Genomic DNA, 15,967 nt, shown 5'->3' with positions numbered 1-15,967 from the left:
TATTCCATTAGGCGTAAGCCTCAACAGAACTAGCAAGCACTTCTGCCACAACTCGCTCCCTAGCGAGTACCGCCACCTAAAGCTAAGGCCTTTTCGATCCCTTCCCGAAGAGTGAAATTAAACAAATGCAACCCCACTTCATTGAGGTGCACCCCATCCTTAAGGTAAAAACATTAACCCGACTCTCCTTCAAACTCTACATGGTGTAAGCTAACCCCCCCCTAAGCCCCTGACATACCCAGTAATGGTTCTATTGATCTTTCGCCTGGAAGCCTCCAATTTCTTTACATCCCACGCAGATCTCCATACCACCCTACTCTCAATCTCAGACCAAACCAGTACCATACCCAGAAACAGATGAACCAGCCTGTCTAAACTTCTTTTTATGTCCTCAATCAAATCCTTCTGTGGCATACAGCCTAAATCGTTTCCCCCCGAGTGCAAAACTAATACCTTCGGAGGGGAGAAAAGCCTGGCGTGCTCAACCACCATGCCCACAACTTGTGCCCATTTCATGCCCCGTATCCCGAACCATCGGAGGATAAGATGGTCCCTACTAAACCCCAGCTGAACTCCGAACCCCCGATTCCCATCTCACCCAATACCCTCTGCATGATCGCCACGAACTGAAAACGCGACAGCAATGACCCATCCGCATGGACTAACAGCGGTCCCGCCGCATGGCCGGAAACACCCAGGTATTCCTTCACTGTTCCTACTGGGCAGCACTCACCGCCAATTGCCTTCAGTACCACTGCTGCTCCTCTATCCTCTTGGTCCGTCTTAGACCTCCTGACCCATAACTCAACTACTTCCTCCCCCACCACTACGTCTTTTTTTCCCACCAACTCCGACACTCTGAATGCTCCAAAGAAAGCCAGTACAAAGGCCATTTTGAACAACAATTCCTCGTACCTTGAGGAACACACCCTACCTAATCTCGCTACCAACCCCTGCAAAATTGCAAAAGTAACTGGTCTTCGACCGTCCGTCCGGGATCCCCTTCTACACATACCCCTGACCGCCATCCGAGCTACAAAAACTTTTGTAAGATCCTCCATACCCGTCAATCGAAAAAGGAATGCCATTGCTGCCATCCTTTTACGCACCTCCGAGGGCGATAGCCCTTCCCTCTCCCAAGAACCCACCCAGTCCATCCACACCATGAATTCACCCCTCCTACTCTCTTGAGACCGTTCGTCCTGCAACACCTGTTCCCATAACCTCCACACTCGGGCGTAAGCCCTCCATGTGTTAGGGGCAACTGCCCCTCTGATCAATCTCAACGTTCCTGGCAACCCAGTTGCTATAGCTCCTCAGGACATGCAATTCCTTCCTGCTCCGCTTCCGGGGCCACTGCTCGGAACCTGTCCCACTGAAATCGGGACAAAGCATCAGCAACAACGTTTAACCGCCCCGGGACATGTACTGCCCTGAAAGATATGTTGCATCTCAAACATTCCAACACAAACACTCTCAGAAGACGTATCAACGCCGGCGAGTTTGCCGTCAAGCGGTTGATCGCCCATACCACACCCTGGTTGTCTGAATGGAAACATACCCTTTTGTTGCACAACTGCTCCGGCCAGATCCTCAAAGCCACTACCAACGGGAATAATTCCAAGAAAGTTATATTCTTTATCAATCCCCACTCCGCCCATGCTTCGGGCCATCTGCCCACACACCATTGGCCATTCAAATATGCCCCAAAACCGTGGGCCCCTGAAGCATCCGTGAATAAACACAGCTGGTCTTCCGACCAGCCCATTTCCTGTATTATCACCTTCCCATTGAACTCCTCTAGGAATGTTTGCCACACTTTTAGATCTTTTTTGACCTTCATTGACAACCTAACATGGTGTCTTGGGTCTGAAACACCCGCCGTCAATAATGACAGATGTCTGCAAAATATTCGGCCAATGGGAATTATTCTGCAGGCAAAGTTCAGCTTTCCCAGCAACGACTGAATATCCCTGAGGGTAGCCTTCTTGCACCCTAACATCCTGCTGATCACCATTCTGAGGTCGGCCACTTTGTCCTCCGGTAACCTGCACTCCATCCTGACGGAATTCATTTGGATTCCCAAAAAATTCAGCGACGTCCTGGGACCCTCCGATTTATCTGCTGCCACTGGGATTCCAAAATCGATAGCCACCTGACCAAACGCATGGACCAATTGTTCACATACTGTCGAACCAGCCGGCCTGACAAACAGGAAGTCATCTAAGTAGTGTACCATAGATGAAACACCTGCCGTCTGCTTCACAACCCACTCCACGAAGGAACTGAACCTCTCAAAGTATGAACATGATATGGAACAACCCATCGGGAGGCATAAGTCCACAAAAAAGGCTCCATCCATCTTGCACCCCAACAGATGATGACATCTTGGATGAACTGGGAGGAGCCGAAAAGCCAGCTCGACATCCGCTTTTGCCATCAAAGCTCCCGTACCCGCTGCTCTCACCAACCACACTGCCTTGTCAAACGACTCGTATTTGACTGATACCAATTCCGGATCAATGCCATCATTGACCGACAGCCCCTTTGGGTACGACCGGTGGTGGATCATACGGAATTGTCCCGGGACCTTTTTGGGCACCACTCCCAATGGTGATACCCTCAAGTTAGGCAGGGGAGGGTCTGCAAACGGACCCGCCATCCTTCCGAGGCTAACTTCTTTCCAATTTTTTTTCCTTAGCTCCTCCGGGTGTTCCCTAGCTGACTTTAAGTTACCCGCAATATCCCCCGTTCATTGTTCCTTATATGGAATCATAAAACCCGAGCTGAAACCTGTGAGGAGCAGCTCGGCATCCCCCGCGTGCCCCCGCCTAAGTGCGTACGCCTCTAACCATGGGGCCATCTTTTCGACCCTCACCGGCGTCCGCGCCCGATGGACCCATGTCCCCTGCTCGGGCCCCTTGCTTACCCTTTTTGAAGCACTTAGCGAAGGGGTGTATCCCCCCCGCAACCAGAACACTCATGCTTGTATTTGCATGAGGCCCCAAACTTACACTGCCCTTCGTTGTACTGAAAGCACACTCCCTTTCGGAGTGCCGTTCCAGATCCCCCAGAAACCCCGCTCCCGGTCGTTTGCCCGTAGCCCCAAAAGGAATAGCTACCCCTCAAAGGGGTCATCATCTCAAGCCATATGCCCATATCTCTGTCATCCCACCTCATCTCGGGCCGTACCGCCAACCGTTGCCTGAAACCCTCATCGTATCTCCACCACGCCATTCCCCCATATGTTCTGTATGCACTCAAAATCTCGTCATAGTAACAAAACAACGAGGCCCCTTGGTCTGGTGTCTTCTCGCATATGACACTGTCCAAGATGCAGAAGGCCCGCGACCAGTTCCCAAAAGTCTTTGGTAACTTGCGCCACTGTTTTATTCCACTCCTCCTCCTCCTTCTTACCCTTCTCCTTGTCATCCTCCTTGACCTCCAGAACATGTTCAAGGGGTAACAACGAGAAGATCTCTAAAAACTCCCGTTTTCCAATCTTTTCTCTCAATTCACTGGTTAAGTGAATCCCCAATGGGCCAACCGAACAGAGACATGGTCTCCTGAGGGTCACTTCCGGCACTCGGACCACCTCACCCCCGTTTGCCGCCGGAACTTCCACACTTGAAGCGTTCGCTTGCGTCCCGCCACCCGCCGGGCTAGGCCCTGGCGTAGCCCATGCCGCCGCCACCGAGGTCCTCCCCCCGGCCTTTCTAATGTAGCTAGCAGGGTCCTTAAACCCGCGACCAACGCTTCCCTTTCACCAGACACAGCTGCATTCACACCAGGTGCCCCACCAGCCATCTCACCTGCTGGCTGCTGCACCGTTCCAGGTCCAACCTCGCATACTGGCCTCGTTTCGTCCGTACGGCCTCTGTCCCTGATTTCTTCCTCCCTTCCTCTGCTAACGTCCAACCTCCTCCGTACTGCTTCCCTCCTGGCAGGTGACCTCCCTCTGCCGTACCTGCTCCGGTCGCGGCTCCTGTCCACCCGAGCCCAGGTGGGCGATGCCGGCGATCCACCTCCCCTTGTCCTCCTTCGTGGCGACCTAGACTTCCTGCATCCTCCTGAGGTCGCTGACCTGTCCGGCTGCATGTCCCTTCTCCTGGTCCTGTCTCCTGCACCTTGCACCTGCAATGTAGACATAGCAATAGCCTCTCTCCCTTCCGAGACCCCCCTATGCCCTGTCCCCCCTTTTTGAGACCCTGCCCCCGGCCCCCTCCACTCCGTTGAGGAGACAAAAGCTGCAAGATCTGCGCCAAGGTGGACAGACCTCCTACCTGACTTGCCGTTTCAGGTCCTGCTGAAATTCCTTCCAAGGGGTCATCTTCTTCATCTGCAAAGTCACCACTGGCGTTAAGCTCAAGCGGCGGCTCCGTGTACCTGTCCTGCTGTGCTGGAATTTCTCCTCCAGGGGCGTCCAAAGCCTCCTCGCCCCTTCGCTCTTCCCCCGCCACTCCTGCAACACAACAGAATATTAAACCAGCCCTCCACCTGCCCCTTCTTGCGATCCCCCCCTCGTTCCCTTTTACAAAAACCCTCCAGCAACCTACCCCTCCTAGGTCCTATGTTATTCAAAACCCTTTACATTTATGAATTATTATTTTTTTTTTGGCCCTTTACCTTGGCTGCCCGCCCATTTTCCCCCGCCTCATCCCTAGCCCTAATGCCCCCCGAATCCCTGTACCCCCCCGGCCTACCCGGTATCTCCCCCAAAAACCCACATCCACCTTGCTGCACAAGCCCCTAAGAACTCAGAAAACAAAAAATCCACCAGCTCGAAAAGTGAGAGGAAAAAGAGGGGAGGGATGGAGGGGGGGGGGGGCAAGGAAGACACAGGGCATAATGCGTACAGAACGTATACCTATGTATGTTTTTTTTTTTTTGTGTCCTTGCCCCCGCTCCCTCCCCAGCCGCCCCACCCGGTGGGCCGCTCTTGATCGGCAGCCCTCAGGCCCCTTCGCGGGCCCCCAATACATAATACCCTCGTCCCTGGCCTTAATTCCCTGCCACCCAGCCTACCTACCCACTCCTTACCGGGCCTTACCTCCGGCGCAACACTAAAACCCCCCACTATTCCTGACCACCCGGCAGCTTCATTCCCCCCTCCCGCGCTTCAAACCTAATTCTCTTTGGAGCCCGCTGCCATACGAACCACCCCGGCCTTATTCCCAGCCACAATCCAATTCCCCTGCTCAGGCCTTCTTTTTCGGCCCTCTGTCATACCCCTCCAGGTCCCCCCCCAGCCTTATCCCTGGCACCCCCCCGCGATCCACCCCTCATTCCCTTCTGGGCATACCTTTTGGCCTAAGTGTGAAAACATTTTTGGGCCTCCCACCTATATTTCTGCATAACCCCCCCCCAAACACCTCCATCTTCGATAGCTCAGCCTACAGGCCCCAATCATCGATAGCTCAGCTGCTTACCTGCCTCCCGAACGCCTCTCCCGGTCCTTCCCGCTCTTCTGGGGCCTCTCGAAGTTCTTGACTCCGCCCGCTGACGTGCCGTGATGACGTCAGACCTCAGCGACACCCTAGGCCTGGCCTCGGCCCCCGCTCCAGTCCATCGACCTCTGCCGTTCTCCGAAGGCTCCAACTGCTCCTGCGGACCTGCCGGCTGGCTCCTCTCCCGACCGGATCTCCTCCTGGCAACTTCTGGACTCAACCGCTCCGGTGGCCTCGACCTCCTGGCCGGCCGTCCTCTGCTCCCGACTACTGGCTCCATCACCGGATCTGCTCTGGCTGCCTCCCCAGCTGTCATCAGCTGCTGCCTGATCCATCCTTCTCCATTCCTCCTCGCCGTTGACAGCAACTCCTGCAGCAAGGCCTCCATCACCAGGTAAGTACTTGCACCACACACACCTCCTGCCGTGCTGCTCCGGAAAGGACACCTGTGACCTCACTTCCAGTACGGGGTCTTATCAATCTTCCCCAACCCCACCCACCTGGAATAATCCACTCCTGGAGGGGGGAAGTGGGGTCACAGGTGCCCTTCTTCTATTTCTTTCATCCAAACCTTTTCTTTATTTTGATTCATACACATTTTGTTTGTTATTCATTATTCTCCTCACTATTCCTTCTTCTTTGCATTGTATCCTTTCTATCTTATTCTCCGCACTCCTCGCTCTCCTATCTTTATCTGGCAGCACTTTCTGTAATAGCACAATATAAGCAAGCAGCAAGGTGACTGAGTGTTAAGTAAAAGAAAATATGTCTGGCTGGGACCTTTATTGAATTTTTAAACATCCCATAAAGGGTTCAGGATTGGCCAAAAACAAAGTGAAGCTTATGTTCTTTGGTAACACAGAAATCAATTAAATGAGAAGGACATTGGTGGATTTTTATTGGTTAGTCTAGACGTGAAGCCCTTGTTGGTTGCTGCTATTAGTGAAATGGTTTAAATGAATGAACAAATCAATCAACACATTTTTATTATTGTATTCATTTCTTAAAGGTACTGCTCAATAATTATTTTTAGACAAAAGCTAGGAATAATAAAAAAAATAGAAGTAGTTAATCTGTGCAATAGTAGTAAAATGAATATAGACACCATATGGCCAAAAATACATGGATACCCCTACTAATTATTTAGTTCCGGTTTTCAGCCTCACACATTGCTAACAGGTGCATATAATCCAGCAAAATAACTTGTAATCTCCACAGACAAACATTGGCAGTACACAGAGTCATATCACAAGCTCATTGACTTTAAATGTGGCACTGTTATAGGATCGATAGATAGATAGATAGATGATATTATGAAAACTTGTACTGATTTTCTACCCCAGAATTCCTTGACATCTTGTACTTTGCATTAGAAATCAGCTGATTGTGTTAGCTAACTTTGACTAACTTTTTTTTTTTTTCTTTTTTTGTTCTTCTTAGGTGGATCCATTGAAATATTATGAGGCCTGTGTTTCCGACTCTTGTGCTTGTAACACTGGAGGAGACTGTGAATGTTTTTGCACCGCTGTTGCTGCTTATGCTCTGGCCTGTGGAGATTTGGGTATTTGTATTTCATGGAGGACACCAGTCATCTGTCGTAAGTTACATAGAAACCTCTATTGTCTATTGTGTGCAACATAAATAGAGTTGGTTGGTTGAAACTTAAAAATAAGCTACAAATTTAAAGATCCATTGTAGTTACATGATCTTTCTACTTTATTGCACCTCTATGGGCTCCATTTATCAAGTTGCGATAACCGCTTCAAAGCCCCAGCCCTAGAGCGAGCCTGAAATTATAGTCAAGTAACAGCAGTCTTTTGCTACTTATCCTCTTTTCTACACTTTAGGTGTCAGATCGCAATTATCCCAATCAGATTGTCCACCCGCTGAATGATAAATGGAGCCTTTTGTGTTGAAAATCTGCCTCCGCAAAGAGGTCCTGAGTGATACTTCTACTATGTGTCTAACCCCTTTGCGAGGTGCAGGGTCACTAGTTTTATAATTACATGCGCTAATGAATTAGAGCATTTCATATTTCAACTATAATGGGTCGTTAAATATGAGAAAATGTCATAACACAGCAAATACTGTAGAAAGTGTCAACTATATTGTTAATCTGTACAATTCAGTGATAAAGATGCAGCTTTGAAATATCATCAATCTAGGTCTGTACCTAAAGTAAGTACAAATAAACTCCCAGATGTAGTGCTGCTCAATTTGGTGCTACTCATGCAATCTGGGCTAGTTGCTAGCTGAAAAGAAAAAAATAACAGTTTCTGTTGTGAACAATAATGTTACTCTACTCTTTTGCCATTGTTGCATAATTCCTGTATTGCATATTCATGACATTATATATATATATATCTGTGTGTGTATATATATATATATATATATATATATATATATATTTCTGTGTGTATATATATATATCTCTGTGTGTATATAAATATATATATAATATTTTTTCTTTGTTATTGTTTTTGACAAAATTTAAGTTTTGTTTAAGCATTAAAGATAATAAAAAAAGTATTATAAGTCAGTATTTTAAGTTATATAAAAATATTTACCAAACTAGTTAGAGACCATGGGGCCGAATTATCAAGCTCCTATATGTTCGGGCTGATTGTCACCCCCTGCCAGTAGCTGATTGGGCACAAATCTGTAGGGTAGGCATTGCACAAGTAGTTCACAAGTACTGCTTGTGCAGTGATAAATGCCGACAGCGTATACTGTCTGCATTTATCGATGTGCTGTGAACATTATCCCGCCAAGTAAGGTTAGTCCAGTCCCGAAACACCAGGCAATTACTCTTTGAACAAGGAACATGACAACCCCAGACGATCGTTTTGGCCTTCTAAGGCCTGAAGTATGTAAGCTAGGTGATCATTAAGGACTCATTAGAATTTCACTCAGATGCCATTTATCTTCTGTTATGTGCTCTGTATTCTGTGAGTTATAATATCAGATATAAGACACTCTATCACCTGTAAACGTTTTAGAAGCAATACAGGATGGTAACGGGCACTGCTGAATAGAAGAAGTCTGAGGCATGACCAATCACAAGTCAATTACAGTAGAAGATATGGAAGTCTGGCCAATATAACTTCCCTCTACCCTGTGGAATTCTGTATCACAGAGATTATTATTACTTTCTATGCATTGCATCTCTTATCTATTTGGGGTTTCCAGCCCCTGTGAAGTCTTCACTATAATTTCTCTCCAGGATACTGAATTTTTTAGTATTTGCCTCATAGAAAGTAATGAAGCTCTCTAGGAAACTGAAGCTGTCTTGTTTTTCACTTTTTTTAAAATAGAAGTATAAAGTGCACTGTAATTTCTAAAATATACTCATATATATACAACGTATAATTCTTACCAGTTAGCGTTATACAGAAACCTTCAAAGCATAATCAGAATTTGTAAAATCTCAATCGTGGAAGATCTTTTTATAGCATCTCATCTAAGCAGAGAGATTTATGTCATCAGGCCCTGGGACTTTTTGCCCCCCCCCCCCTATTTCTTGGATTATTCAGTGAAGCCTGACACCCCCCACCCCACAAGGTCCGTGAGATAATTTCTCTATAAATTGGAGAGTTTTAGGGAATTGGGCCCTTAGTGTTTGGTAAACATCTACATGATGATGCATTTAAATGCAATCTCTTGAGGTACAAGAAATTTTGGACTTGGGGAAATAAAGCAAGTAGTGGGATTATCACCATAATATACTTATAGCTTAATTGTCTTCCAAGGTATTATTATTTTTTTAACTTAAAATTTTGTCTATATAAAAGCTTAAAGATCAAGAGAACACCATCTTTTAGAGAGGGGGAGGTGCTTAGAACTTGCGAGTTGTATTGCCTTTGTTTATTAAAATAGAATGCAGACTTTTGAATAAAAAAAATACATTTTCTTTCATGTTTTCTATAAAGTAAAGTAGACTAAAAATATTTGAATATTCATATGAAACAGCATCATTTTAGTAGATTACAAATAGTCTATTTAAAAATAAAGATCATCTATGTGTGCAAATTATCTCTAGGGGAAAATTGATCACTGGCTGACAAGAGCAATTCCCAGAGATCAAGTAGACAATGATCCCTCCAATGGGAAGAAAAAAACAAACATACAAATTGACATAAAATAATTTATTAGATAGGTAACCAGGGATCAATAAAGATGCAAAAAGATTGGTAACCAAAAACCCTTTTAATTATACACAAAATAATCATAATGGTTTAAAATATATGAAATATATGAGATAAAAGGCAATAGGATAAGGAACGGGGGGGAGGGAGAAGATTGAAAAACAGAGTATTGCACAAAATGAATGTAAGAAGAATGAAACCTGAAATCAGTTATATAGAAATCAGTTGTATAGGAAAAGGAGAAATATGGAATAAGATACTGAGAGAATAATAGAGTGGGGAAAAAAGGAGGAACACAAAAGAAAGAGACAGGTGAGTAACAGACATGGATTTATAAAAAACAATATACATATGTTGAAAAATTAAAAAAATAAACATATAGGAAAGAGGAAGAAGAAGAGATGGTAGGTAGAAAAAATGATACAAAAATACCCACCACTTTAAATTTGGAGTTCAAATGTTCTTGGATCAACTAGTCCTGCGATAATATGCATCTTCTCTGCCCTTGACACATCTTGTCCTACCCTGATTCCACCCATCCTTCACAGGGTCTCCAACCACAGGATGCAATAGCTCTATCTCTTGCCCCCTATCCCAGATATTAATTGTGAATGTTGAAAGCTCTGAAAGTGTATAATGTAAAAAGTTAACTATCAAGTATATATATATATATATATATATATATATATACAGTATATATATAATTTGATATAGAAATATAAAATAGACAAGGAAAGAAAATGAGAGAAAGGTAATGAATTGTCAAGGGTATGAAGATTAAACATTCTTTTACTCATCTTTACAGCAATGCTGGTAATGATCATTATAGGGTTTATCTCATATTCATTATACATTATATATTTGTAATGACCTGTTTTATTATTATCATGTGTGCGTCCAGTTTGACTTATTTGTATTTTTTATTTTTTTAACAGCTTTATTCTGTGATTACTACAACCGGGATGGAAATTGTGAGTGGCACTATAAAGCTTGTGGATCCCACTGTATGAAGACCTGTAGGAATCCCATGGGGAAATGCTCTTATGAGATAAGAGGTTTAGAAGGTACAATAAAGCTAAAACTGTCAAACATCTCCTTACAGAATATGATTGTGCATAATCTCTCACTTTTTACTCATCATTACATAGCCTGTAAATTATATTGCTACAAAAGTTTATTCACTTACTTTTATACGATTTGCACATATTGGGGTAGATTTATAATACGTCGGACAGACATGATCTGCTGTAGCGGATCCTGTCCGCCCGACATCGCTAAATGCCGACAGCATACACTGTTGGCATTTAACATTGTTGTACAAGCATTTCTGGTCAAATGCTTGTGCAATGCAGCCCCCTGTACATTTTCAGCCTATTGGCCGCTAGCAGGGGCTGTCAATCATCCCGATCGGGATGATTGCTGTGGTGGCGGATCAGTTAGGGAGCAGCAGTTTTACAACAGCTGCTTCTTAACTTAAACAGACATAATACTCATATGCTAAATCACTTGAAATTGATTCAGTATAACTGTAAAAAGCTGACAGGACAATATCACCTGAACATCTCTATGTAAAAAGGAAGATATTTTACCTCACAATTTCCTAAGCTCAGCAGAGTAAGTTCTTGTACAAAGTTATACTCAGCTGCTGCTCAGCTGCAGGTAAAAAAAAATGAAGAAATGAAGCGCAGCCAATCAGCATCAGCATTGCTGAGGTCATGAACTCTTTTACTGTGATCTCATGAGATTGCACTTAAATCTCATGAGATTTCATTGTAAACTTCCTTACACTGAATAGGAAAATAAGATGAGAGTGCACGAATGCTCACTCCTTCCGTTGTCCCGGGACAGACATACTAATCTGCTGTTTAGAAGTCCTTTACAATGGGATGTGGCTACAGAGAAACTTTTGAGGTAAAATATCTTCCTTTTTTACATAGAGATGTTCAGGTGATATTTTCTAGTCAGCTTTTTACAGCTATGCTGCATCACTTTCAAGTGTTTAAACATTTGGGTATTATGGCCCTTTAAGTTTCGTGCGGACCGCTGCTTGATAAATCTACCCCCTAGTCTCTTTTTTTTGTACATCTTTTTGAATATTCTGAGATAGTTATCTTGTTTTTGTGCACTGTGATAATAATAGAGACACGTACACTATAATAATACTGAGTTTGCTGGAAATATGCTTCATGAAGAAGGAAATCCACGGTTACCTCTTTCATTCTAAAAGATTGTGTATATTTTGCTTATATACACATATTAACACACACACACACACATATATATATATATATATATATATATATATATTTAAAGCATATACATATATATTTATAGTTGCTGCCATCGCTGCGCTACTTACCCCTTCGCTTGGCTTAGGTTCTGATGCCGTCTCTGTGGTAATACACAGTGGAGTGCAAATATCACTTTCATGAAAGCGATATTAAGAGCTCCACTTGTAATCTGGCCCTTAATGTGGAAGTAAGGTGCATTTTTTTAAAAAAGAGGGTCCCGATAAACATGTAACACAGAAGTTTCCAATATTCATTGAAAATTTTAGTTGAATTGTAGAAGTATTACTGACGGATTCCTTTATATGACTAAAACACAGCTATGAAAGTGAATTAACTGTTGATCAAAGCCCAATTGGACCACCATCATGGACAGTACAGTTACAATTAGATATCTGGAAAGAATGGAAGCAGACCTCAGGGAACACTAACAATTCAGATTTAAAATATTACTCTTTATTTTTTGGTTTTTGTTTTATAGCATGAACTGCATACAAGCATAGAAATAATTTAAATCTGGTCTGGATATAGTCTGTTATGGTTCACTGAGTTGAGAAACCCTGGTCTATCAATGTAATTCCCAACACCTTATGTGCTTATCAACCACCTCACCAAAATCTAAATGCACCACTTCTGTAGCAAACTCCATATAAAAGGAATGATAGTGTACTCACCTGGCTTAAATAAATTAAATTTAAATGATCTCTTTAAAAAAAAAAAAAATGAAACCATGAAAGTGCTAGCCCATTATTATGAATAAGAAAAGGACCATCCCTAAAGGGGTCAAACTTTAAAATAATCTGAAACATAGGTCTATGAGACCATCCATACTTTGAACTTCTACTTAAAGAACCAGAGCTCTTTGAACTTACCTGTGAAGTCTACTCTGAATATGATGGTTAACTGTGCTGCTTTCACCATAATTGCCAAAGTTCCCCAATGCAAAACCATAGTTTTCTCTCATTCCTCATAATTCTTTGTTTTACTACTGATGCTATATAATTACTTCTGAGGTCACCTATGCTGCATTTGCCATTGGCTAATCCTTCTACATGTGAATACTGGTCAACCTGTTATGTATCAAACATATCAATAGGTCACAATGCAGTCTCTTGCTTGCTGCTTATCTGACATGGCATATACCTGAATGACTAGGCTTCTGCACATGCTGCCACATATGATAACCCTTGGGGCAAAAGTACTTTAATGTTTCACTTCCTCAGATCTATTGTTCCTTGTATTGCTTTACTAGAACATTTTGCTATATACTTTCCTCCACCAGTCATGTCTGTTCTGTCCCAGTGTGGTTCTTCCTCTCCCTTCTGCTCCCTTATCTTTTAAACCTGCTAACCCCTCAGTGCAGTCTTATAGATTACCTGACTTCCCTACAAAATATCTCTAAGCAACTCTTAAAGCTCATAGTCATTACAGTCATCCGTAGTCTGCTCTATGCACTGCAAACCCAGGTCACAATGAGTTCCACAATTTGATTGCTCTTGCAGTGAAAAAAACATTTACCTTGCTGAAGATTAAATCTCCTTTCCTCTAGCCTTAAATTGTGACATCTTGTCACAAACAATTTTCATCATCACCTCTCAAGTGCCTTTTTTTTTTTTTTTAAAGAAAACATCCAGTTTGTCTAGCCTCACCTCATAGCTTAAATTATCCATTCCCCTTATTACTTTTGTTGTCCTTCTCTGCAATGTCTTTTTTTTATTTTGGTTCCCAGAACTGGACTCCATATTAAAGGTGAGGTCTTACCAGGGATTTATATAGTGAAAAACAATATGCTTTACTTTGTTGCTTTGATGCTTCTTTTAATACATGCTAGTATCTTATTAGCCTTAGAAGCTTGTGCAACTATCTTTAGATTGTTATCTATTACTATTCCAATCCTAAATCCCTTTCCTCCTCTGTTTGGCTAAGTCTAGTCCCATATAAAGGGATACTAAACCCATTTTTTTTTTCTTTTTTCATGGTTCAGATAGAGCATGCAATTTTAAGCAACTTTCTAATTTACTCCTTTTATCATTTTTTCTTAGTTCTTATGCTATCTTTATTTAAAAAGCAGGAATTTAAAGCTTAGGAACTGACCCATTTTAGTTTCAGCACCCTGGATACCACTTGCTTATTCGTAGCTACATTTAGCAAACCAATAAGCAAGCACAACCCAGGTTCTGAACCAAAAATGGGGCTGCTCTTAAGCTTTACATTCCTGCTTTTCAAATGAAGATAACAAGAGAACGAAGACAATTTGATAATAGGAGTAAAGTAGAAAGCTGCTTAAAATTGCATCCCCTATCTAAATCTTTAAAGAAAAAACATGGGTTTAGTGTCCCTTTTAAGTAATATGTTGCATGTTTTGTTGTTTTTTTTACTCTCAAAATGTAGAACCTTACATTTTCCAATATTGAATCTCATTTTCCATTTACCTGCCCAATATTCAAATTTTTGTAAATCCCCTTGAAAAGCAATTCCATCCTGCACTGACCTAATAACCTTACACAAGTTTGTATCATCTGCAAAAATAGAGATTTTGCTATTTAATCCTTGCTCCAAGTAATTAATAAAAAATATTAAAAAGAAGAGGGCCCAGTACTGATCCCTGGGGAACTCCACTGATTGCCTTTCTCCAATCTGAGTATGATCTATTTACTTCTGCTCGTTGACTACTATACTAATATCTCAATGCACTTGAAATCTTTTGTTTAAAAGCATAACTAGGTTAGCTTAAAAGCAGCAATGTACTACTGGGAGCTACCTGCTAATTGGTGGCTGCACACATAAAGCTGCTATTATTGGCTCACCATCTGTGTTTAGCTAGGCCCCCAGTGTTGCATTATTGACTTTTACTATGTGTTTAACACCTTTGTAGGATTTAAACTCAATTTTATGCAATTAATAGTACAATAATAAAACATTTTAGCACAATAAAATATTACGTACACGTTTTTGTAATTTTAATTGAATCAATTAATATATTTAATTAATTTACATTTAATTAAATTAATCATAATTTTGTGGTTTATTACATGGAGTCATAATGGAGTTTAATGAAGTTGAACATATTCCCCTTCCCTCTTTTTTCTTTTCCTAAGGGTGTTACCCAAAATGCCCAGAGGATAAGCCCTTTTTTGATGAGGATGAAATGGAATGTGTATCAGTATGTGGCTGCTATGATGGAGACAGGAAGCACTATAAACTGGGTGCCATAGTCCCTACAAATGAAAACTGCACAGTCTGGTAAAAAATATATTTCCTTACAGCAAAAGAGAATTTATATACATTTTAATTATGTATATTTATGTATAGTCATCATAATCATGTATAGTGTTCACAACATGTAATTCTCTCTAGTGTTGATTCTAATCTATGAGAAATACTGTTCAAAACAGTTATATGAAAGATCATATGTTTGCTTTTTTTCTAAGCCATTAAAGCCATTTGAATTAATAGAACTTCCAAAATTCTGAATATGATTTAACTAAGAAACTTGGTTAAAAATGTGATCCACAATAACAAGTGGCACACAGGGTTTTCAGTGTGATTTTTAAGGTTTTCCTCACACCTTCATGGAAAAATAAGATATGCAGTCAATGTTAAAGTAAAATATAATGGAACATTTTTTGAGTATTTATAATTTCTGCCTGCCTAATATGTTTGAAAGCAGGCTTTTCAAAGAATCTTTTAATGACCAGTGTACCAGTTTCTTGGCTGAAAATAAGAAATTTAAATCTAACTTTACTTTTTAGTAACTCAAGATATGCACTTCTTTATTAACTAACTTGACCCCCCATTTCTGAGTCCACTCCATCCATTCACAATAAGACACCACAAACTTTATGGGGAAGAAAAGGCCGCAGCCTGTTTATTAAATCAACAACACAAGTTAAACTTTATAAACATTACAACCTCATATCTAACAATTCACCCAGTGCTTGCCTTTAACCTCTCCATAAGCCCCCACCCCTTTTCAGGGGCGGGGCGTCCACCATCACTTTCCACTTTCTATTACCGACAGAAGTACCAGCTACTATCTATCAGGCGTAAGCCTCAACAGATCACAGCAAGCACCCCGCCGTAGCTG

The 15,967-nt window shown here is 42.2% G+C and overlaps 1 protein-coding gene across 1 annotated transcript in view; it reads left to right on the top strand.

The window, feature by feature from the left end:
* The window catches only part of LOC128636243 (mucin-5AC-like), a 91,593-nt gene extending 76,466 nt beyond the window's left edge, over positions 1-15,127 (top strand). The window contains exons 15-17 of the mRNA XM_053689281.1: positions 6,888-7,044; positions 10,528-10,656; positions 14,979-15,127. Coding sequence (XP_053545256.1) covers positions 6,888-7,044; positions 10,528-10,656; positions 14,979-15,127 — 435 coding nt within the window. The remainder of the gene's footprint in view (positions 1-6,887; positions 7,045-10,527; positions 10,657-14,978) is intronic.
* The last annotated feature ends 840 nt before the right edge of the window (positions 15,128-15,967 follow it).

Source organism: Bombina bombina, chromosome 7 (assembly GCF_027579735.1).
Source record: "Bombina bombina isolate aBomBom1 chromosome 7, aBomBom1.pri, whole genome shotgun sequence".
NCBI lineage: Eukaryota > Metazoa > Chordata > Amphibia > Anura > Bombinatoridae > Bombina > Bombina bombina.
Note: the sequence above shows the minus strand (reverse complement) of the source record. Positions and strands in the feature narration are given on the sequence as shown.